Below are 26431 nucleotides of genomic sequence, written 5' to 3' on the forward strand. Positions count from 1 at the left end.
CTTATAGTATATTTGCATATACTATATGCAAATTAGGATTAAAGAAGTTTCAAATCATCTAATTGTTATGCACAGCTGACTCTTGAACAACAAGGGTGTTGGGGAAGTCTACCCTCTACGCAATCAAAAATCTGCATATAACTTTGGATTCCTCAAAAACTTATCTACTAATAGCCTGCTGTAGACCAGAATTCTTCCCAATAACTTAATGCTATGCAACACATTTTTTTTTTAGGTTATAGGTATCACACACTGTATTGCAATAAGAAAAGAAAATGTCATTAAGAAAATCATAAGGAAAAGAATATACATTTACAGTACTGTGCTGTAAAAAATCCATGTTAAAATGGATCTGGGCAGTTCCAGGCAGTTCACACCTATGGTGTATAAGGGTCTACTGTATATGTATGCTATATAAAACAAAAGGACAGGGAGGGAAGAAAGAGACAAAGAGAAAAGGGGACATTTTTTTCTTCTGTTTTAAACAAGAAAACTTGAAAAAGGTTTTTTTTTTTTAATTGGAATTGAGTTTCTCAAAAGAGGAAATATAAAGTATGTTTTATGGGAAATCACTTGTTTTAATAAAAGGTAAAATACTGATATATGAACCACAAGGTGGTGCTATAATTCCATGTTGGTACTGATATTTTAGAATATAAAAGCAGTATTTTTTCTTTTATGACTGTAATATCTTGAGTTTTATAAATCTTTTATAATTGAAAAAATATAGCTAATTGGATTCATCAATTCTAGAGATATCTACTTAATACAATTTTTTAAAGTTGTAGGCTAACTTTAAAAATTCTTAAAGTCTAATAACTATGTACTAGAATACTAAAAATACTGAAAAGTTATTTCCACAGAGAATTTTAACGAAACGTTAATATTTCACGTGACAACTATCGAATTGAACATATAGACTATAAACAGATGAACAAATAAAATCTAATTAGATAATCTAAATAATAATAAAAAAGAAAAAATACTCCTTTTTTCCTTCAAAATAATGTAGTCAATTTTCTTATAGATTACCCAGGGCTATTATTACACTTTCTAATTTATAGAGATAAAAAAAGATAATTTCTCTAGTAATTTCAAGTGAATTTCATTTTTTCTCTTGGTTTAACTTCATCTAAGACCTTTTCTCTCTCTAGAAAAATATATAACTTCCCATCACCTAAAAAACCCAAAAAGACCTTACTGTGTACCTTGTAATACTGGATGGCCACCATCTGTGTCTGCGCTGCTGGTCTTAAAATGTGTTATGGAATAGAGCACTAAAATACTCAACACATTTCTCATGGTGAACTTTCTGACCTATTTCCAAACACGAAAGGAGAATCATACCCTGACTTTCTCAGTGTTAACTGAAAATGTACTGCTGCTTTTTGATTAACATTAAAATTATATTTTTATTTAATTTGCAATGAGCATTTTTGATTTTTCATTACAACATATTAGTCAGTACAGATGGCAAGATGGTATGCACGAGAGCCTCCTGGGTACAATATGCAAGTCCCAGCTGGAGTGTTTCCAACAGGATGTAAACCATGGTCCACAAGCCTCTACTTTAAAAAACATATTACTTAGCACACTGCCAACAAATGTCAACACAAAAATACAGTGCTATAATGACTTCACTCTGTAAAAGACACGTACTGGCACATAAGTTTTCCTTGAAAAAGTAAAATACAGTAAAGCAGTGTAATCGTAGCATAAAAATATTTAAGTATTTACTCAATATCGAAAAAAACTCATATACCAAATGGAATTCAAAAATTCTTCATAAAAATATTGCAGTATGTTAAATTTATAGAAAATCCTTAAAATATACAACATGTACAGTAGCCAAAGTCCTAGAGAAGTTCACGCAGAAAATTCTATAATTAGTGATTTGGACATTTCAGTAACTCTGCAGTTTCTTCAAACCTGAAATATAACAAATAAATAATATGTTAAGTAAAAAAAAAGTCATAATGAGGCACAGGATTTAAGTGGCTGAAAATTATGCTTTTGAGCCCAAAATAAATTTCAGTACTTTTCTTATTTACAGGTATAAAAGATAAATTAAGTATATACCATGGCCAGAGGGGAGAAATACCACTAAAGTCAATTTTGAGTCTTCAATTCTTAGAGCATGAGTTATTTTAGTACTTATGAAATTTCAAAGCAATATAGTCCCCTGAAGTAGGATGCTGCATAATCATCTTACACAAGTTCATTTCATATTTCCTTTCAACTGCCTTTACTATTTCATATTCATACAAGACACAAGTATCATTTTTAGTATTATTTTACCAATAACTGAAAGACTAGCAATACTTTAACAATACTTAAAATGTCTCCAAACCATCCACCTACATATATTTAATATTTTGATAAATCAGTTATCAAAGGTAGATAATACTTTTGATTAACTTCAACCAGAAATATCTCTGCACTGTTTAATCCTACAATTAATTCCATTAACAATGTTTTACATCACTTGTTGGAAACCAAAATAGTGACTCATCTCACAAACACATAACTGTAGGGGGATTTATTATCCACTGGAGTCCTGAAGGAAATTCCACACCTGATTGAGAGACCTTTAAGGTTTGAAACACATATGCACTTTCTATATATACTGTAATCCAATACAACTCCCTACAGAGAAATGAATTTCTGTTCCCCCTTTCTGTTACTTACATTTTTTTCATCCTTTCCATTTTCTGGATTGTTGTTTCCTTTAATTTAAAAAGCAACAAATTTAGGCGATTTCTCAAAGTAAACCATCATCAAAGATGGACCGTGAACATATAAAACAGTCTAAAACATTGCATTAAGTACTGTTTACTTATCATAAAGAATTTTTACGAGAGATTAAGATTTACAGTTTCACTATTTTTCTTGCCAATGCATCTACAACCAAATCTAGTGCTTGCTTATTCTCCTGCCCTTAGAAAGGAAATCATCTAAGCAGTTGCCAGTTTTTCTTACCTCTGAATTCTCTTTCAGACCACAGTAACAAACCATTGGGGTTCTGGGAATTGAATCTGATGACACTGTGCTATAACCAGAGGATAGAGGAACACTCGTTTGCCTCTCCTCTTTGCCTTTTCTATCTGTGGAGAAATTAATATTTAGGTTATCTTCACAGTGCAGTCACATCTAAAAATTTTATTTGTAAATGGAAGAAAAACAGACATTTTAATATAAAATGGCTACTGGTATTGACCCAGACAAATTGTTATTATTCTTTTAAGATTATACCTAGAGATCTAGATGTTAAAAACTGGCCAGTAAATATTATAAAAGGTACTACTATCTTTATCCTGATAGTCCTGATAGCAAGTAGGCAAGTTCATAATTTATTTTTAAGTATCAGCTACTGACTCGTGAATATTCTTTTCTGAAGATGGTTGCAACTATTACTAATGCTGAGTATACTTTTGAAAAATCAATAAAGATTCCATCCTAAGTTAACCTGTATGGAAAAAACAATGCCTAAAATTCAGGGTTTAAAGATTTTTTTTTTTTCTAAAGAAGTGAACAACTTTCCACCTCGTACACTGATACCATTCATGCGACAAAATGATGGCAAATCTTTCCTATGACTAAATCAAATATAGAACATCACTTATAAGACATGCTACTATTAAATCAATCCCATTAGCCCTATGTTTTAGTCAAGATACATATGACCGCAAAATCAAGGCCAGAAAAAAAAAAATAAGCACCCATTTAAACTGGTTTATATGAAGACAGTTTTATTGTAAGCCTACATAGACAACCTCAATTAGGGAAAAGGTATTACCACCTGAAGACTGAAACAACTGGAAAGACTTCTACTTTCATTTCACACAGAGCCAGTCTCTTTTGTCTACTTTTCTTACCTATTTACTCCATACATCTGCTTACTTATCAGCATGAACTTGGAAGAAAAAGGCCAGCCTAGCCCAGGCTCAACATCTTGACTGACTCGGTATCCTAATTCCAAATTCCCAAGGGAGAAAAAATGCTCTGGCTCAACACCTTTTGAATTGGCATTCCCTGGATTAGGTGTTTACTCTTGATTCAGTTGGTCAAGCTCAGGGATCAAGATCACATAGTACAATTTTGAAGATTATCTATACCCAGCTCTTTTAACAGGGGCTTTTGGCAATAGGTAATTTCAAGGAATAACCTGAAACTAGGCAGGAACTATATCTACCATTCCCTAATCTTGTATCATTTTCCATGGATAGAGATGAGTGTCCTTGGAAAGAGCTGAACATTTTTTAAGCTGTTCAAAAATAATGAGGTTTTAAGTCCTAGGACAGGAAATAAGAAGTGGGAAGACAGAATGGAAACTGAATGGAAGGTGAAGGAACAGCTTTCTGCTCTGCTCTCTGGGGCCTAGACTTGGAAGTATCTATCTAGCCTTCAAGGGTATATACCTCACAATGGGAAAAAGCTGGTATTAGGCAGGCTATGGAGGCTATTGGGAAAGCCACATAGGGCATTCCAGAGATTACAGAATGGGACATATACAGAACACAAGCCATATTTTAATAGCCAGATCAATGAAGTGTGTATTACTTTCTGTGATGATTTTTCCTATTGCTTTCCTAAGTCTTTAGTATACAGTCTTCGTTGTTTAAACATAATGGCTTTTAACTGTGCTATGGGAAGTTGAGAAAAGATTTGGCAACTAAGTTCAGGTTGGAAAAGATGGGGTGCCTGGGTGGCTCAGTTGGTTGAGCGTCCAACTTCAGCTCAGGTCATGATCTCACAGTTCGTGAGTTCAAGCCCCATGTTGCGCTCTGTGCAGACAGCTCACAGTGGAGCCTACTTCAGATTCTGTGTCTCCCTCTCTCTCTGCTCCTCCCCCACTTGTGCTCTGTCTCTGTCTCTCTCAAAAATAAATAAACTTAAAAAAAAAATTAAGCTCAGGATGGAAAAGAAAGGGAAGAGTAGTAGTCCCTAGGGCAATTATTGTTTACAGTTTCAGAGTCATTGCCAATAGATCTCTATGAAGAAAGGGGATCTGTAAGATCTAGATTTTCTAGCCAACTTCCCATGACCTTTAATCTTTAACTGACAACTTTGGAGAATTACCTTACTGCATTAAGAGAACTAGTTAGGTCCTTTGCCATTTAACTATACAGGTATCTCCCGCTTATCAAAAGTTCACATTATGCCACTTTGCTTTTAAAGAAGATCCACATTAGTGCCTGTTTTTGCCAACCAAAAGAAATCAAGGAGGATTTTCACTTTTTTTGAATAAAGGCAAAAAAATGAAAATAGCATTCAGCACTTGTTTCACAGCAAGTTATTTTAGAGGCATCACACACCTGGAGCAGCGAGAGTGGCCCGCAAAGCTCCTTCCCTGGGAGTTACACTCAGCATCTCAGCATCAAGCCGCCATAGCTTTGAACTGTTTCTGTGAGCAACTGCTTTATCGGGACTTATTTTGTGCATCCATTGGCAAGATGTGTCCTAAGGCATCAAAAAAGCCTACAAAAAGTTATTTTTGAGGTGTGGGAATGGTCAAAATATCTTCCCTATAAATTCATGGTACTACTTTGCTTTATGCATTTAGGCTTATGAAAGGTTTCATGTTAATGCTCCTCTTTCCAATAGCAGGGAAAACTAATTTGTAAACCAGTCCTTCCCAATCAAGGGAAAATATGTCCGACTGATTTTTGGATATTTTGTCTTAAGTATCTCATACATAATTTCATATTTTCAAAAGTGAATCCATTTTTCCCCAACTTTCTCCTTAATTCTCTACTAAAGAGTACAGACTATGTACCCAATCACACAAGTCAAATACAAGTGGTCCGTTTTGACTTTTTCTCTCTCTTTCACCACAACTTCTATCAGCAATCAAGAGCTATCAATTCTAACAACTAAGTAATTTTTTTCTTAATCCTTACTATCATAGCCTTAGCAGACACCCTCATTATTCTGAAATAAAGGATCTGAAAGATGCTTCAAATTACCGCCCTTTCCTGTGTTACTTTCCTATAATGAATCACTTTTCTGTTTTAAGATGATTTCTCTGAAATATAAATCTGATTGTATTTACTTTGCTAAAAACCTATGACCCCATATAAACTCCATGATTTTATCTTTCTACTCTTCTGTTTCAACTTCCTTCATATGCCCACATGTACCCTTCCTTCTAGTCATACTGGATCCATACACTTGTGACACTATGACTTTATTAATTTTTTTCTTATGAGGAAAAAGGCACAAAAAAAGCAAAGCAAAAAACAAAGAGCGTTCATGGTCATGGCCTATCCAATAATTAACAACCAGGTCACTGTATCCCCAACTGAACATAATTATTTATGTTCATAGAAAACCATCATATGAGGTCACTTCATTACCTTGATGAAACAAAACAAGACCAACTCTGTCATGTCTGAATACAGACAAGGACACCATGTAAGCAGCAAACACACAAAGGACCAGCTATAGTGCTCTCCCGACTAATATCAAGTACTTCTTTTCCACTGAAAATTTCAGCATTCATTCTTATCATCACTCATCAAAGTGTTCCCACTTCCTAACAGAACACAAACTAGAAGAACGCTCATTTTAAACAGTTTCCAAAATCTCCCAGTGTAAGCGCAATCCTTATAATAAAAGCCTCTCCTCACTGATTTTTTACCAAACACAGAGATGCCTTACAGCCCCCCATGGAAACACTATTTCTAATAAAGGGAAAACAAATCTGAAACTTCTCAAAAACCATTCCCAACTTAACATAATCCTAAAATGAGATTGGTGAGTTATTGCTCTCAACTTCCAAGTGAAATCAAACTCTCTGGTTCCATGTAGCATGCATATTTAAAGGACAAAGTGTAAGAATTTATAAACTTAACTCTTTTAACTGATCACTGTTAGATTACAAACTTCTTGAGACCAGATATTTATCTTGTTCATAATCTACAACCCATTTCAGATGATGGCCTATCTGCCTATCACTCTAAGTCTTAGTACATTGGCTTATGTTTGGTTATGTGTTAACTCAATGGGTTAAAGGTAGGTCTGTAAAAATGTTAATAAAATTATAATTGTGAACATGCAAAACCAAACTTGGAAAAGGCAAGCGTTTGCAAATAGCAGGCATTCAATACTCTTACACTACATACAAAACTGAACTCCATTATATACAGATATTGGAGCTAGAAGTACAGACCTAATTTCTGTCTGCTATGCAGATCATAAGGTAAAGATCCTGACCTCAAAGATCTCAGAGTTGAGCTTTAACATTTGCTGAATAAATGAATGAATGCTAAATTTGAAGAGGAAACATTTACCAAACCTGAAATCTGTAGTCTAATAAATTTATTGCCTGAAATAACACTTCAAATCATTATATAGTAACCTAATCATTGAAACTGTCCTGCCATAAAACTGACATGTATACTAAATATGTAGTAGTTAAGAGAAAACTTCAGAGCCAAGTTCCCCAGATTAAAATATGCTCCATTATTCAATTGCTGTGTGGTCTTTGGCGTATTTATTTAATCTCTCTGTACCTCAGTTTCCTCTTCTGTAAAATATGGATAATTACAGTACTTGAATGTTTGAGAATTAAATTTGTTAATACAGCAGTTAAGGACAGTGTCAGGTACATAGTACTATAATGTTGGTGTTGTTATACACAGTAGCTGAAAGATTTAATGATATTAAGCATCCACAGATTTTAAAATGTTTTTTTGTTATGAATTCTCAGTTGGACAAAATATCTCTTCTGCAAATATGATTTAATTATTAGCATAAGACAAAATCTAGAACTTTGTCTATTCAAAAAGTATAATAAAAAAATAAAAGCTATCACCGAAAAAAAGCCCAGAAATATTAGCTTTGCTGCTCAGTCACAATGAAAATGTCAGTAATCCAGTGGAAGTAAGTGATATGGAGAAGACATTATCATCATTTAACTGATTAAATTCAAGAGGCTTGTAATACATTACAGGTTACTGACAAATTTTTTTTTACTTATGTTATTTACAGAGGTGGAAGCTATCATAAGTTTAAATTAAAAACTCTGGAGTTCCATGTTTATTCTAGAGCATTTAGCAATTAAAAGAGTAAAATAAAATGCCTCTATAAAAGTTTGCAATTTTGTACACGGGACTTTATTCAACCACTACCTCGCGTAAGATATGTAAACCGGCTTTATTAAGCAATCCTTGGCTTCAGTAGTCCATAATTTCAATACTGTCTTTTTTCCTAGGAAATTTGCAGCTTCTAAAAAATAAGGCTTGGGACTATTAAAATTATCAAATACCTATAAAAATCATCTTCCTGAAAACTCTTTACCTTACCACCAATACCACTGCCATAATATTACAACTTACCAGAATTCAGAATATCCAAGTCATTACTGGATTCATAGTCTTCATTCACTTGACCAAAGTTTATATATTCATCATTCTGGAATAATATAATTTAGTATTTAGAATAAAATGAAAAGTGTTCTCATTTTATATTCTTACTATTCTATACTATATTCTTACTATTACTATTCTTACTATTAAGCATAAAAGATAACAAGATAAATGTTTAAATTTTAATTGTTTGTAAAGCAATACATAAATACCACTATGAATATGAAATAACCTTTCAAATGTGGAAGCAGAGGTAACATTCTTGAATCAACTAACTTTACTGTTAGGAAGGAAAGATAGACTAGAACCAGAAATTGAAATCCTAAGCAAATCAAAACAAATTTCTCAGACTTCATAAGGCAATGGCAAAGTTGGTAACTGTTTCCAGGAAATTTATAACTTGTAAATAAGAAAAGGAAGTCATAATTTTAATTGTTCCTGTTCTGTCCACTTTTTTCTTTTCACTATAAAAATAGGACCTTTGTACAATTAAAGAATATAATTTCAAGCTCTTCATAAAAATCAAACATTATCATACCTTTTTTTAAATGCTTACAGTATCAACAGCTCTAAAAGCTGAACCTACAGAGGCTTGCCAGATTATCTCAGTTGCTAAAGAGAAAAACAATAACCACAATAGCAGCAACAAAATGGGCTACATCTAAATAGGGCCTCATTTCAACTAAACACTTTCCCATTACCTAAATATTCTTTCAGTTTTTCTAAAAGAATACACACTTAACAATGTATCTGAGATATCCCATAAATGTTAAAGATAGGAAATACCTTTTTAGACAAAAGCATTTCTGTTTCAAGAAGAGTGACACGACTTAGAAGATTAGCCCAGGTTTTTTCATTTACCATCACTTTTCCTTTCATTTTTTCTTCCAAAGAGTCTAATCTACTCTCTACCAAAGTCAGTTTCTTAAGTTTTTCTTGGCATTCAGCAAGCATAGTCTGTAGTGCAGTAATCTCATGATTAATTTTAATATCCTAAAATGATTAGAAAGGTTAAAAATTGTATTAGACAGACTGAAATTGTTTTTAAAATCAATGTATTTCCATTTCCACGGCGTTATTTCAATAGTTATAACAGGCATACGGCATGAGAGTTAAAAGACTATGATCTATACAGGCAGAATGCTCAGACACTGAAACTACCTCTTCTGAGATGTGTGACCTTGGTGTTTCAATTTATATACAAACATGTGTGTGTGTTTGTGTGTGTGTGTGTTTGTATGTGTGTGTATATATACACACATATGTGTATATATACATATATATATCTCCAAGAGTTTGTACTTCATATAGTTCATCTGAAGATTAATTCTGCATGAAGCTATTAGAAAAGCACCTGGTAGTATAATAAAACTACCACTAACTAGCTATTTGTAACAGCACCCAGCACAAAGCTAAGAGGGAATGACCAAAATATGATAGTGCTTTGAAACTGTTCAGTTTGCTATTAACAGGAAATCAGCCTAATGACCATGTGGTAGTTTTTATAAATGCCAATTATAAACTGCGGTGTATAGAAGTTACAAGAAATAAAAGATAGAAAAGGAAGTCAGCAGAGCAGTATAGATAAGACACTATAAGAAGGTCTGTGGCAATAAAGTAATAGAAAAGGTATTCTAAAAGTAAGAGAAGAAGATAGCAAGGTCCCAAAAAAGGAAATAAAATGGCAGGAGGGAGTGTGTACCAGTTTTTTCCATTCTTTAATGAGAGGGATAGATGATACAGAACCTTCACTGTACAAAGCAGTGTATTTCTGTCTCTAACCAGACTTTAAATTCCTTGAAGCAAAGTACTGTCTCTTATTCATCTTTGCATTACCCATAACACCTGGCCCTGTACCCTAAACATAAGCAGCAAATAGTATCTGTTGAATTATAAACAGTAGACTTACTTATTCTTAAATAAAGTGTTGTGTCATAAGTAATAATGCAAAAAGCTAGAGATATTCCAAAGTTTAGGTGCTGAAGTAATCATGTACATCAAAGTAAGAAATACAGGCATCTGTTAAGGAAGTCCAAAATTCTTACTTGTTGTTCAGACTTGATTTCAGGGAACTTTACTTCAGGAACCTTTATTTCAGTAGTCTTTAAGTCACACACATCAAATGCTCCACTAACATCTGTTACTGTACTTCTCGTATCTTCAGGAATGTCAACACCATCTTCATTATACAGGTGACGGATCACCACAGCTTTTGTCTGCATAGAGAAAAATATGTCAGCGCTGCTTCAATGTTCTCCTCATACAATTATTTTCAACATATACATAATTTTGCAGAAGAAATACCTTATCTTCTGTTTAAAATTTATGAAAGTTTAAATTATAACAGTAAGGTATATATTAAACATTGATTAAACTGTTAATATTACCAATATTTTATGATGATGAAATTGCAGTTATTATTTTTGGAGCATTCTTACATAATAGAAAAATTGAAGTAACTATTTAATAATGTCTGGGATTTGATTCATACTGTTTCAGAATTGGGGGGAAGATGTTGGAAAAGTGGTTATAATAAAGATGAAACAAGACTAACAAGGGGTCGATAATTTGCTGATAGTGGGAATTGGTACTTTTATAAATGTTTGAAACATTCCATAATAGGTTGCCACATAATTCACATAAATAATCAAGAATTGGCTCCGTGAGTAGGACCCATTACAATTTTTTTCTATTAAACAAACCAGAAATTATCAGCTCTTCAGCTAACAATTCAAAATTAATAATGACAAAAGTCCTGAGAATAAGGCATTAGGTCAAACTATGCATTCAGACAAGACTCTCCTGCCTACTTCCTTTACCTTAGACTGCATATGCACTATAAAAATATATAATGTAACACAGAATTCACAAATCATACTCTACAGAAGGAACTGGGAAAAGAGATAATTTGTTTTAGTACTGACTTAATCTCTAACTGTAAACAAAGGAATGTACTTACTGATTCCAACTTTTAATATTAAAATTTCTGATAAAGATCCGATGCAACTGATTAAAATTTGACTAATAACAAACAATACTTTAAGAAAAACAAGTCTAAAATGCCATGAAATTTTGCACCTTTCCTTGTTAGGACAATATATATTACTACTCAGCCCCAAAACTGAAATAGAAAATTGAAAAATACATTTAGTTATATCAGCTTATATTTAGTAAGTGCTTATAGTGCCTGTACTAAGAACAGGAAGGTTAAAAAAAAAAAAAAAAAAAAAAAAAAAAGCAGTATAGGGACACCAGGGTGGCTCAGTTAAGTGTCCAACTCTTGGTTTCGGCGCAGGTGATGACCCCACAATTAGTGAGACTGAGCACTGGGTCAGGGTTTGTGCTGAACATGGAGCCTGCTTGGGATTCTCTTGGTGCCAGCTTGGGATTCTGCCCTCTCCCTCTGCCCCTCCACCACTTGCATGCACTCTTTCAAAATAAATTAAAAAAACATTTTTAAAAAAGGTGTAAGAAATTTCTTGTTTATATTAATTCTTATATATTAGGGAAAGATACTAGATATAAACCACTTAAAAATTAGAAAATCATATAAAACTAACAAGAGTTAGGTAAAAAAGTTATTGATAGGAGGCGCCTGGGTGTCTCAGTCGGTTAAGCATCCGACTTCAGCTCAGGTCATGATCTCACAGTCCGTGAGTTCAAGCCCCGCGTCGGGCTCTGTGCTGACAGCTCAGAGCCTGGAGCCTGCTTCAGATTCTGTGTCTCCCTCTCTCTCTCTGCCCCTTCCCTGCTCATGCTCTGTCTGTCTCAAAAATAAATAAAAACGTTAAAAAAAAAAAGAAAAGTTATTGATATAAGAATGCTTTTCCTACAGTAAAATGTCATTATCTGTTATAGAGGCATAAAAGTAGCTTTTTAATAGATTGTTATAACTCATGTACATTGTACTAGGAAGAAATAATTCTCTGGATTTTACTTCCACCAGAAACTATTCACATCCTTTATCTAATTGCATGTTGATTATTTATCTGATATTCTATGCTTTAATCTCAGAAATGGTTTGCCCCAAAAGGAAGATTGGTAAAAGTATACTGATCATTATAAAGTAATACCTTGAACTCAATTTCTCTTGGAGATAGAAAAGCTATCCCTAAATGCATGGGACTCATTAAGCCACAAATGCTCAGAGGAGACAAGGGTAGGTAAATATTTACTAACAAAGAGAAAATATTAAAAAAAACTTACCCAAAACCAGATTATAGATTTAGAGACTATCAATCACTGGATAATATACACTCATGGTACAGAGATAGGAATTCATGCAAATGAATTATCATAATGTATCACTATAACTAATGGTATGTTCCTCATACATTTCCATGTTTTAGGAAGACTAGATACATAAATAAGAGTACATGTCATGACCACATTATACAACCTTCCCAAATCATCGCTATTCTATCTGGGAAATGAGGCAGATTTAGGAAATAGAAATGTAAAAACAAACCTTGTTCATTTTACATTTCTATTTTATATGAGGACTGTTCTCCAGGTAATATACAGTATACATTGTCAAAACTCCTTAACCAAATCTGACTAAAAATGTTTTACCAGCTACTAGTCAGAAAAGTGAATCTTGTACATTTGATTAATTAGGTAGATAAATCTTTAACACCTATGTATTTTCTTAGTATCTTCCTACCTTTCCTGAAGTCATAAATCTGCCAGTGATATCAATGCCAACGGATTCTGTAGATGTCTTCTCAGTGCTTGAAGAAGGTTCTGACTTAACAGAACTGATTTTCTTTCTTTGTTGTGATGGAATCTAAAAAAAAAAAAAAAAAAAAAAAAAAAAAGTACTGAGACTAAATGTACGTGAAAGCTGACATTAAAATTATATTATATTTAAATTACATTATTTGAATTTTCATATATGAAATATGACTGCCAAATAATAAATCTAATGAGATATGTCTTCTGAAAACTAAAAAGTAAGGAAAACGCATTATGTTTGAACTGTTACCTTAGCTAGTAGCTCAAAGTCACAAATTTGTAAAAACAAATGACCAGTATTTAATAAACAGGTCCATCTGACTCCAAAGAATGATCTCTTTTTTTTTTTTTAATTTAAATTCAAGTTACTTAGCATACAGTGTAGTCTTGGCCTCAGGAGTACAACCCAGTGATTCATCTCTTACATACGTCACCCAGAGCTCATCCCAAAAAGTGCCCTCCTTAATGCCCACCATTCTTACTGCCTCACAACGTACCTCCCCTCCAGCAACCCTCAGTTGGAGTCTCTCTTTTTCAAAAAAAAGTTTATTTATTCTGAGAGACAGAAAGAGCGAGTGGGGGAGAGGCAGAGAGAGAGAATTCCATACAGGCTCTATTAGTGCAGAGCCTGACGTGGGGTTTGAACTCATGGAACTGTCAGATCATGACCTGCACCAAAGTTAAATGCTTAACCAACTAAGCCACACAGGTGCCTCGGAAGTGACCCGTATTTAAAGCAAACATCAGGCATAAGGTTGCCTAAATCTGTGAACAATGCAGTAATTGTACTTATGTGTTGTACTTATGTGTTAGTTGGCTATCTAGAGTACTGAATTTGTCCGCTAAAATACCAGGCAACTTAGAGTAAGTTAAAATCTATTAATAAAATTACCTTCTCAAAACTACTCAATTCCTTGTGCTTTTTCATCACACAATTCAAAATATCACAAACAATTTGGATTTTCCATTCTGCAAACCCACACTGGAGAAACTGCTTTTTTGTCAAAACTGGTTTATAATTAAATTGATCACGAAGAAGCTGTAAAGAGGAAATAGATAAAAATCCAAAATGATAAATGGTCACCTGGTCAGGAATGTAATACCATCTTCAAGAAGGAGGATCAAGGCATTAGATGGAGGTACTAAAGAGATTTGTAGGCATGGTGGTAGTCAGAACCAGGTAGGAGGTATCCAGGTAGAAATGGGCAGCTAGAAAGTAGCAGAGAATAGATGCATGTCCAGGGAGATAACAAAATACAGTCAATGATCAAAAGGTTCAAATATCCTCATAGGTACTAGAAAAACTCCTTAACTTAGTAGAAAATAAAGAATGCCATACCAGATGTTAGAAAACAACAGTTGTTTAGTTGTTATTTGTTTAGTTCTTCCACTATATGATTTCTTAGGTCAGTAGTCCTCTCAGTTCCAATGTTTCATTTGTAAAATGAGAGAAACAGACTAACTAGACCACCAATTTTCAAAGCCTATGCTCTAGAACCCTAGGATTTCTTAGAAGTGCCTCTTAGTCTTTCAAGGAAGCTGCTGGTGTTAGAGGCAAAGACAGGGAAGATTAAACAGAGACTCTACACATAGAAAAGATCCCATGTCATTAAATGTAAACTCTCAAAAAAAACAAAAACAAAAACAAAAACAACTTGATCTGATAAATGGGTTTTATTATTTTAACAACAGTTTGAGATAACCACTGCTTGAGTAAAAATTAGTAATGATCAGAAGGAATTTTTTAATCATGAGATTAAGTTCAGTCCCAATATAGTACAAGTATAGACACTAGAATAGATAGAAGATATGGTCCCAGACGTCAAGGAACATGAAATCTCAAAGCTATAGTTCTTTCTTACTAACAACTAGGTTACTCATAATTCTACAAACCACAAAATTTACTCAACAGTCACATTTCTAACTTATGTCAACATGCCAAATTTTACTAAAATTTGATATAAAAAGAGTAAATGGTAACCACAGGCAAATGTTTACCAACTGCAATTTATTAGATTATAAAACATAAAGGGGACTTAAATTATATTTTGATTATAATAGGAACTGTCTAAATGAGAAATGCATATGAAAATACTGTCAACTGTATGTGCTGTACATATATTTAAGGAGTTATTATAAAACATTAATCTTAAAAAAATCATTATGACTTCTGAAATAATGTTTCATACAATCAAGTACCTTGTAGACAGTATCTATAAAGCGTAAGTCATTCTTCGCTATGAGCTCTATATTGGATTCCATCAGAAGTTCTGCTACATAAGGTGAGTATGAGGTAAGGGAATAGCTGATGATGGGCAAAGATGCAGTTGTATCTCCCTTTACCAAACTATTAGGAAGAAAAAGAAAAAGTTTTAAGGAGCATAATTCCACAAAGTTAGATAGAAAGGGAAATAAGATGCCGATAATTTGTAAGTTAATGTTATAGCCAAACAATTAGGAGATACACAAAAGTCTTTTGATTCCATCTCCTACTCCAAATCAGTATAGCCAGATTGCTATGAAATAATAGCTTATTTAACTTATTAGTTAGCATTTCAGTCATAGTACGGTCTATTCACCACAGTATTTGATGTTCCAAAGCTTAGCCTTATTTGATCAGTCCATTTTCTCTGATTAAACAAATGTACCACCTGATAGTGCTCCAGTACACTTTACAGTTTGGCAAACACTTGTTACATTACCTCATTTGCTCTTTACAATAAACCTGCAAAGGTAAAATATTATGAATTTTAAATTATAGAGAGGAAAATAGGGCTAGAAACTGTAACTGGGCTAATCAGTTTGCATCTTCCATTTATATCAAGCTCATTAGAAATCTGTGCCTTAGATTACATTAATTCTTCCAGTCTAGAAAAGTATCCCATTCTTTTGTACTTGTCTGTTATTCACTATGAATTATTTGTCAAGTTTCAAGCCATCCATAAAGCCATCCTCAACTTTCTGATCCAGACTGATCTCTTCCAGAATGAGTCCAGGGTATTCAGTGTTTGATGCCTCAGGTTTTGTCTTGTACTGTTTTCTAATTGTCTACACATATGGGCATTATTTTCTCAATGTGAAATACCTTCACTGATTCTGCCACAACAAAGCAAGGAGGTATTTGTTCAATTATCCAGTTACATCTGTTCAACTGAAGTAAAAATGTGCTTACACAAAACTTGTTTTTCCACAAAATTCAAGACATAAAATTCCCCATCATCACCCAATTTTTTTTAAGAAGGCAGAGAACAAGTACATATTAAAATTACATTTTATTTTCAGTACAAATATAAATCCTCTTTTATATTTACAGGTATAATAATATTTTACCCAATGATAAAACTGCTGGCAATATTGTCTGTTAGTTCAAAACAGGAAATGAGAACAATACTTTTGAACAGCAAAATCTGTCCATTTTATGCACGTTATGACTAGAAGACAGCCAGGTATACATTTAATACCTCTTGTTTTTTGGTTGTTTTTGAAAGTTCATTTTACTTTGAAAGAGAGAGCAAGGGTGGGGGGAAGAGGGGGGGAGAGAGAGAGAGAGAGAGAGAGAGAGAGAGAGAGAGAGAGAATCCCAAGCAGACTCCACACTGTTAGCACAGAGCCTAACATAGTCCTCGATCTCACAAACCATGAGATAATGACCCGAGCTAAGACTAAGCGTCAGACACTTAACTGATTGAGCCACCCAGGTACCCCCAATACCTCTTGTTTTAACTCAAAAATCTTTGTTATCTAGTTTCTGAGAACTTTGATTAGACACTGTGAGAAAACATATTACAAGTTGGCATACTGGCCCCCCCCAAAAAATCAGATGCTGAGAGAAAACATTTTCAAAAAATGGATAAGAAATAGAAAGAATCAAAATATGTGTGGGGGGAGTGTGTATGAGTGTGAGGGGGGCAATCTGAATAAGCAGCAGCAAGCAGTGTTATCAATCTCAATAGACTCTGCAGAGTTACTACGTTGTGAAATAGTCTAAAAGCAATTGTTCTTAATGATACTCCTGAGACAGAAAATCAAATGTTTAAATGCTATACTCAAAAAACAGAAGAATTATCAGTATATTTTAGAAGTATTCCTATCCAAAATGTGTCTTCAAATGATGCTTAAAAGTAGTAGGAAGAAAACTTGGCTACTCAAACTGGTTAAATCCCAGGAAGACTAGATTTCCCTGTTTAAGGAACCAAGACATGATTAGTACATACTATGGGACACCTTCTGTTTCTCACACAGAAGGGCTATAATAGGTCATCAGAACTCAACTTTCTCCCCACTCTCCTCACTATCCTTTCATTTGTAGCCATCTCTTGGAGTTAACTCTCCCCAGTGTCCAACAGAACATTCATTCTTGTATGTAAAGCACATTACTCCAGGATTCTCTTTTTTATTGTTTTAACCAAGTTTCACTCCACTCCTTGAACATATACCTAATCTGGACTTGTCCACTGTCATTGAATAAATGTCTAATTACCTGCTAATATGTACCAGGCACAATTCTAGATATGGGGATACTGCAGCAAACAAAACAAAGTACCGGACTTCAGTTGTATCCTAGTGGGGAATATTTTTTTAATTTTTTTAATGTTTATTTATTTTTGAGAAAGAGAGAGAGCATGGGGGGTGGGGGTAAAGACAGAGAGGGAGTTACAGAAACCGAGGCAGGCTCCAGGCTCTGAGCTGTCAGCACAGAGCCGGACATGGGGCTCTAACTCACGAATCATGAGATCATGACCAGAGCAGAGGTAGGACACTTAAATGACTGAGCCACCCAGGCACTCCCAGTGGGGAATATTTTTAATCAATAATCCCAGATAAGAAGAAAAAGGAAATATGGGACAGAAGATGACAAGAGTACCATTAGGTTAGCATGAATATAGAAGGAATGCATGTTGCTACATTTACAAAGGAAAGCAGTCATACTGGAAAAGCAGAAACTAAAGCAAAAGTTTCAAAGTGGGGTCTATTAAATGAGTTAGCTTGGTAACAATCTTTGAGCATGGTGTAAGTTCTCATAAGCAATCTATTAACTAAAATCTTCAAAATCAAAAAGAAATATCATCCAACCCAAAATGTGAGAGGATAGAATACTGTATAATTAATGAAATCCATTATATTATTTTTTATGAATTTAAAAGTTCTACAGAAACCATGCCTTATACTGGGGTATATATTGTGGTTCTACTTCTAAGAACATATTTTAAATCTCTTGAGTTAGATACAATTTTTCATTAATTCATACTTAGTGAAAAAAAAACCTCCTGTAGTTACTTGCTGTCTAAAATATTTTAAATATTACAGGGAAAATTTTCAATTGACCCAGATAAAACCTGTCTATTTAAATACCTCCCCAATGTCAAATCTTACCTCAAGTCATTGCCAAAAAGAACACAAATAACTTTGATACATAGCTTACCCTACACAATCCACTTCTTTAGGATAATTTAGCGAGCGAAGCACTTGTTCTAAGTTCCGTAAGCTTCTTTTTAAGTCACCAGTTGCCATTATTTAACATCACATTCAGCTCCAGCTTTTGAAATGATCTGATTTTTCACCTAAAATTAAAAATCCATAAAATGCTGGTTAGGTCTGTCTATTTCTGAATCTTCTATTTTATTTGCATCCCTTATAGGAACTAACCATATTTATCTTAGCTATTTCCCTACTAACTTGACTTCCCTACTGGGCTAGTACTGTCTTCTATTGACAGTATAGTATTCCTGAATCTAAGATATGCTTTTACCCTAAATATTTTTTCCTTACAAAAAATGTTTGCCTTATGTTCATGTTTTTAAAATATGTCCCATGAGGGACACCTGGGGGGCGCAGTTGGTTAAGCGTCCGACTTCGGCTCAGGTCATGATCTCACAGTCCGTGAGTTCAAGCCCCGTGTCAGGCTCTGTGCTGATAGCTCAGAGCCTGGAGCCTGCTTCAGATGCTGTGTCTCCCTCTGTCTCTGCCCCTCCCCTGCTCATGCTCTGTCTCTCTCTGTCTCAAAAATAAATAAAAACATTAAAAAAATAAAATAAAATATGTCCCATGATACTCTACCAAATACTGTATTTTGAACAAAGTGCCATTTGGGAGGAAACATGAACTTGAGATAATCTCCAGAAATGACTATTTTAGATGCTTATAAAGGTTACATTTGAAAAACCCATAAAAAATGGAGACAAGGGAATTTAGCACAGATTTAGTCATTATTCCTAGGGCTTTGACCTCACATAGTCGCCAATAGGATGCTTTGTTTAAAAAATAAAATGACAAGTTAAAAAAGATTCAGGATTCGGCTGGTAAAATATGGCAGATTAAGTGCATGTTATCTTCATTTCTTTTCTTTCAACACTACTAAAATGAAAGTAAATGATTAAAAGCCATGTATACTCACCAGGGCAAAATGAACTAGAGGGGATTCCACATGACAGAAGTACTAACAAAATTTTGAAAGACTGAAAGCAGATGAAGGAGTGATAACCAACCTAGCAGAGCAGAAACAGGCTAATCCTATCTATTTACAAGGAAACCAACAGCAGCAAGATAGTTTTAGAAATAAGGGGCCCTTAAATGCTTAAGAAAGGCTAAGGGATAAGGCCAAGGGGGTTGAAACGTGGATGATGATTTGAAAGTCCATGTAAGGAGCTGCTAAAGCTAGAATTTTACTCCCCCTGCCCTCCCATAATTTGTTCAGATGAGCAACTACCTGTTTCCCTGGGTTTAGCAATGACTTAGAGCACAATCAATAAAGTTTTAAAAAATGGTAAGTTGTACTTCATTAAAATTTAAAACTTCTGTTCTATAAAAGACATTATTAGCAAATGAAAAGATAGTCCACAGACTAGCAGAGAATATTTACAAAACAAATACTGAATAAAAGAAGTGTTTCCAAAATATACAAAGAACTCTTATAAGAGTAAGAAAACACCCAGTTAAAAAATAGGCCAAATAGCTGAACATACATATCACCAAAGATTATATACAGATGACAATAAGCATGTAAGAAAACACACTCAGTATTACATATCATTAGGTGACTGCACATTAAAAAAAAAAAAAAAAAGATACCAATATACACCTATTATAATGGCTATAATCCAAAAAACTGGTGATACCAAATGCTTATGAAGAAACAAAAGAGACTCACTTATTGTTATCATTTAGTCATTTTGGAAGACAGTTCAGCAGATATAAAACTAAATGTAGTCTTACCATACAATCAGCAATCATGTTAACAAAGTTTTCACCAAATAGAATTGAAAACACAGGTACATATAACATCCTGCACCTGAATGTTTATGGCAGCTCTATTCATAATCACCAAAAAATGAAAGCAGCCAAGATGTCCATCAATAAGTGAATGGATGAAAAATGTGGTACATCCATACAATGGGATATTTATTCAGCAATAAAAATAAATGAACCATAAAACCACAAAAAGATATGGATGGACCTTAATGCATCTTTCTAAGTGAAAGAAACCATCTGAAAAAGCTACACACTGTATGAGTTTAATTATATGGCATTCTGGAAAAGACAAAACTATAGTGAAAATAAAGACTATAGAGATCAGTGGTTTCCAAGGATTCAGAAGGAAGAACACAAGTTTGAATAAGTAAATACAGGGGAATTCTTTAGGATAGTGAAACTATTCTGTATTATACTGTAATGGTAGATACATGACATTATGCATTTGTCAAAACCTATAAAACTTTATAGCACAAAGAGAACCCTAATGTATATGACCTTAAAAAAACATGCAAAAGCTATGAAACCCCAGGAAAGGATGCAGACTGTGACGAGAAAATCAAACTATATTACCAATGTGTGAAACCACTTCATAGAAGGCATTGGATGGAAAAGGTGCTAACTTTGGAAATGAGTGGAGCTTGAGAGACTAAAGACAAAATCAACTGCATGTAAACACTCTACTCTAGTTTATAAGATGTTCCCCAAGGACTTATGAGGTAATTCTGATACTTCTATGCATATACACTGGAATTGAAAAATTAAGTAAATAGATGGTAGAATAGGAGTCTGGTTTCTCACTGCTGGAGTGGGAATTTACAGATTAGCAAGGAGAGGAGACTAGAATGAGCCATGCTTACCTAATGGATTAGTTAGAAACATCAGTATGATGAACTCATGCTTGAAACATCAGTACGATGAACTCATGTTTAGCTTTACATAGATACAGATAGTTATATATTGAAGTATTTCAAGACAGCTTAGCATACACATTTCGTTTCTCTGCCAGTGGGAAGTGATTGAAAGCAACAACTCTCCAGCAGTAAAGAGCACACCTAGCATTCAGGTCTTGGTGTGTAACATTGTTCTCCAGTAAAAGGAACCAGGACTCCCTGGAGAAATGGTGAATTCTAAGACTGGGACAGAAAATCTGTAAGATAAGCCTGAAACTTTATGTAGTTCCAGAAAGTAAGAAAGTATACACAAAACAAATCAATCCCAAATTGGTGGGGTATGCCAAAGGGACACAGGAGACAAATGAAACAGTTCCCAGTGGTCAAAGGTGAAACTCTTTGAAAGACAAAAGTAATTTAATAATACTGGATTAAATGCAAAGTATGAGCAACACAAAAATTGAATTACTACACTTCAATGCATCAACAAATAAAGGACAAAAGTGTTATTTAAATACATGCGGAATAGGCATTTCATAAAATTCAACATTCACTAATGATATAATACTTAGGACGTTAAGAATAGAAGAGAACTGCCTGCATTTGATAAAGGGTATCTACAAAAAAAAAAAAAAAATACAAGAAGAAATAAAAGGAATAAAGACTAAAAAGGAAGAAATAAAAATATCACTATTCACAGATGACATAATTGTATATAAAAAAATACAAAAAATAAGTGAATTTAGGATGATTGCTGGGTACAAGGCCAATATATAAAAACCAGTTGTATGTCTCTATATTCCTCAGTTAAAAAATTTATTTTAAAAGTTATATGTGTAGAAATCAAGTAGCCACAAACATCACAAGCATGTGACTAAGTCTAGAATAGATGTATAAGACCTCAAAACAAAAAAACATAAAACTTTATTCAGATATATTAAAGAGGCCCTAAATAGAAAACTATATACTTGTTTAAGGATTGGAAGACTCAATAAATTGATCCACAGGTTCAATGCATTCTACCACCCCCACCCCCACTGAAAAAAAAATATCTAAAGGATTTTTTGGTAGACACTGATTTGAAAATGTATATAGAAGTGCATAAGGTAAAGGATAACTAACACAATCTTGAAAAAAATCAAAATTGGAGGACTAACCACTGGATAGCAAGACTCATTGTATAACTTAAATTTGAATTCGTGAAAATATGTACAAATAGAACAATGGAATGGAAGACTCCAGAAAAATGACCATGCATTTATTGACACTAGAATTATGACAAAGTTGATTCTTAAGAAGCTATGAAGAAAGGATGGTCCTTTTCCATAAATGGTTCTCTGTCAACTTAATATCCTGATAGAGTAAATAAATCTTGACCTCTTGATGTAAATCGTACTTCACATCTTTTACAAATTAATTCCAGGTTTGTTGAAGATCTAAACATAAAATGTAAGACACCTAGGCTTGCTGGAGATCACAGAGGAGAATATCTTTGATCTTCAGATAGAGAAAGATTTCTTATCTTAATGACTATTAAAATGAACCTCATTAAAATTAGCAACTCTGTTCATCAAAAGACATCCTTGAGCGTGGAAAGACAAACTATTGAGAGAAAGTGATGTTGTGGATAATGTAAAACCAACAAAAAGATGTGTATCTAAAATATGTAAAGAATTCCCTTCAGAGCAATAAGAAAAAGAAAGACAACTCAATAGTAAAAAAGGAAGGAGACCTGAACAGGAACTTTACGAAAGAGTAAATGTGAAAAAAACATTCAGTCACATTTATCATTAGGAAATAACCAAAGGAAGCCCAAAATGTGGAGCTCTAGAACATTTGAAACACAGTGCTGGGAAAGGGTAAATTGGTACCACTACCTAGGAAAACTTAATGGTGATATCTACTAAAGTTGACATATACTGGGACTATGAAATAGGAATAAAACTCCAGAAAATATATGTTACAAACAGTATGTGTGTATATATATATATATATATGTGTGTGTGCACCAACAGACTAAAACAGTATTTGAGATTTTAAATAAAATAGGTCATTTTTGTAAATCTCAAAGAAAATATCACGTAATTATATTTTTTAAATGACTCATTGCATACTTGTAGGGCTTTCATTAGATTCTCAAAAAACATTATTCCCAAAAGAGACTCATAAAATAAATAAATGTATGGTAGGTAAATAAATGTTTATGAACCTTTGCTAGAAAGCGCTAAAAGGCTTCTAAACTGTAAGTAGTCAATCAGTAAGGCAAAGGTCAATAAGGCACTTAAAAATATCTATTTGTAACTGACCGTGGTCATTTCATAGAAGGAAAATATATAACAATACCTTGAAAAATGAATCCTCTGGAAATGAAGCTCCTTTAAAATGAAGTCATTACATTAAAAACAAAACAGAACAATTTATAAATCAGGCAGAGATAGTATAATCTTCCCCCTCCCCGCCAGTCAACAGTCCAGCAGTTGCCCAGGATACAAATCATCTCCTTACACACTTTCTCTGTTATCTATGCATAACTATATTTGCAAAATCCTAAATTTAGTAGGTTTTCTATTTTAAGCCCCTAGCCACACAATTCTGTCCCCTTTTCTCCCCTCTTTAGGAACACAGTAACTTCCTGTTGCAAGACTCCTCTCCTTTAGCAACATGGTAAATAAGATGTTTTTGAATACAATTTTATACACTCATACTTGGATTTCAGTTTGTGTTTTCCAGCCAATCAATTACTTCTAAATATTTCAATTTTTAGGCAGAGGGAATTTCAGGTACCATCAAATGAGAGATAACTAGAAAAAGAGGAAGTGATCCTGAAATCACATTATACAAAATACTGGCCAAGAAAATAAACCTTATTTAACATCTTTTAGGATGACCTGGGGATAAATAGATATAGGGAAGCAGTAAGAGAGATGACTTCCAAAGTCCAGCCTTTACTTTCCTGGGACAGAGGAAGTGGTAACTAATCTGCTTGTAACTGCAAAAAAACAAATAAACAAACAAAAAAAACCACATTCTTAGGTACTGTATAGGCCAGAATATTATTGCATTAAGTCCCAGACCCACCTATTTTAATATGATTCTTCTCCTGGTAACTTTTCCTCTAAGACATTCTATAACTTTAATATAAATATATCTCTTTTCAAAAACTTCCTTTAATTCTTCTAGATGTATATTCCATCTTTCTACTACATGCAACTTTGCTTTATTTAACACTTTGTGGTATCTTTCCTTTCTCTGAAGTCCTGGAACATATCAATGTCTCATATTATTTCTACCTCCGATAATGGAATTTCTGACAACAAAGTATGTCCTTGGAACACATCCTCTTCAGTACCAGCAGAATAAATATTTTGAAGAAGAGTAAGATACAAGTACAGGTTGGATCTGTAGGTGAAGGAGATAAGTAATAAAACGGGATAGAAAAAATACAGGGATAAAAAATTGTATTACACACACAAAAAAAATCACAGCTACTGCTATACATTGTCATGAAAGACTTCTAAATCTTTCATTTATAAAATTTATAAAATTATAAAATTTTCATTTATAAAAATGAAAAACACTAAAATTAGGGTATTAAAAGAAGCCAATCTACAACTTAATCACAGTTTAGTATAGTACTTTCAGAAATGGAAAATAACTTACTTTTTAAAAAACTGATTAACATTTTAAATTTATAACCCTTAACAAAAGAAATTAACAGAAAGGATCTATTACTCTGCTATTGTAGTATAAATTCAATCATTAAGATGGAATCAATGTTGCTTCCTCCAGAGAGTTTCTCTACAAGTCATATCTGCCCAACAACTACATTTATGGGGGGGAAGGTGATGAAGGCATCGATGGCAGTTTAGGATTTTTAATCTAGTTTACCCGCATTGTTCTCACAGGTGTTAAGTGATGCCTCCCAATGGAATGCCATTGAACTCAGTGATTTTTGTTCAGAATGAACAAGTACACTGACTTTAACGATCATGGTCCATGTCTAAGAGTTTGTGACATAGCTTACAACACTATATAGTATCTAAAACCGTGAATCAAAAATAAAAGGAGGAGTACATGTGAGGAAAAGCTAGGTTTATGAAATTTTAGCAAAAGATATTAAGGGAAACGCTGCTCTACAACAGGGAGAAAGATCTGGAAAAGGGAAAACACTAAGAAAACAGAAAAACAGGCAGTACGGAACAAGAATAGAGCTCTGTAGGACTGCTGTGTTCACAGCTAAAACTGTCAGAACGTTTGTGGGTTATTTTAGCAAAATAGCGTACCCATAATTTCGGAATCAAATGCCAAGACTGATATTTTCACTGAGGGGAAAAAAATCGGAAGTTGCCTAGAAAGATACGGAAACCCAGGGAAATGCGAGCAAAGAAAACTCAACTACCTTCACCTCTTTCTTCTAGCCAGCCCTTCGGAGGAGTCGGATCAGAGTTCGGTGGTTCTGAAAGAACGAATCAGTCTGTAACTTCCCAGCCCACACCCTAAACTGTAACTAAACCTGAGAGAATTAGCTTCCGCGATTCTTCCAACTTCGCGGTTTATCATAAGGGTATGCCAGTTGAGTATATAAGCAAGGGGTCTCCTCCCTCCATTTGACTTAAAAGGATGAAAACGCAGACCTGGTCATTCGCTCCCGCCCGTGGTTTCGGTCAAGGCAGCAGGAGAGAGGCTTCCCCTGCTTAACCTGGGGCGCAGCCTCGCCAGCAGCCGCCAAGCAAACAAGTGGGCCCCGACGGCCTCTGGCCCCGCACAGCAAGGACAGAGGGAGGTAGCATATGCGACCAGAGGTAGCCAGTGGAGCCCAGACTCCAGCAACGCGTCGCTGTGTCCCGACGCCGGCACCGAGGCGCACCCCTCGCGACGACCGTTTGTATTTAAACAGTGGGTCGCGGCGCGCCACGCGCCCGGCCAGCCCTTCAAAGCGGCAGGCTCCTAAGTGCTTCACGATTCCTCGCTGCAGATTCCACACTACTTTTGTCCAGACCCCTGAGGTGACTGACTCTGCAGAGGGGCTTTTCAACGGCCAGTCCGATCCCAAGTTACGGATTAAAAGTTTGTCTAGTGTTCAAGCTCAGAGGGGCTCGGGCTGCTAAGCGAGAAACAGGGAATCTATAGCGAATCATAAACATCGGGGATAAAAATGCTTCTTCTTTAAGGCTCAGAACCCGAACG

At 34.4% G+C, this 26431-nt stretch overlaps 1 protein-coding gene across 8 annotated transcripts; it reads right to left on the reverse strand.

Annotated features, from left to right (window-relative positions):
* Positions 1–493: 493 nt before the first annotated feature.
* Positions 494–26393, reverse strand: CEP44 (centrosomal protein 44). Of its 8 annotated transcripts, none has more exons than XM_042935052.1 (14): positions 25879–26392; positions 25644–25700; positions 24535–24643; positions 23588–23619; positions 18526–18664; positions 15303–15450; positions 13996–14142; positions 13033–13155; positions 10415–10585; positions 9156–9362; positions 8340–8415; positions 2980–3104; positions 2689–2726; positions 494–1929 (listed from the first exon to the last, which is right to left on the reverse strand). In XM_042935052.1, exons 5-14 carry the CDS (start codon positions 18612–18614, stop codon positions 1887–1889), a joined length of 1167 nt encoding a protein of 388 aa, XP_042790986.1. In that variant the 5' UTR covers positions 18615–18664; positions 23588–23619; positions 24535–24643; positions 25644–25700; positions 25879–26392; the 3' UTR covers positions 494–1886. The 8 variants fall into 8 exon arrangements, with proteins under 8 accessions (XP_042790986.1, XP_042790984.1, XP_042790987.1 ...); XM_042935050.1 differs by having other exon boundaries at positions 24323–24643; XM_042935053.1 differs by lacking the exon at positions 24535–24643 and having other exon boundaries at positions 25650–25700; positions 25879–26393.
* Between the last annotated feature and the right edge of the window lie 38 nt (positions 26394–26431).

This window comes from Panthera leo, chromosome B1, assembly GCF_018350215.1.
Source record: "Panthera leo isolate Ple1 chromosome B1, P.leo_Ple1_pat1.1, whole genome shotgun sequence".
In the NCBI taxonomy this organism is placed as follows: domain Eukaryota; kingdom Metazoa; phylum Chordata; class Mammalia; order Carnivora; family Felidae; genus Panthera; species Panthera leo.

Bases quoted from the DNA above. Each gene is read 5' to 3' on its own strand.
- CEP44 (XM_042935056.1), bottom strand. From the start codon at position 18,614: ATGGCAACTGGTGACTTAAAAAGAAGCTTACGGAACTTAGAACAAGTG. The intron at 13,156-13,995 runs GTAATTTTATTA...TTTTTTTTTTAG, and splicing joins AATTGAGTAGTTTTGAGAAG to ATTCCATCACAACAAAGAAA. The intron at 1,930-2,688 runs GTAAGTAACAGA...GTTATATTTCAG, and splicing joins ATGGAAAGGATGAAAAAAAT to GTTTGAAGAAACTGCAGAGT.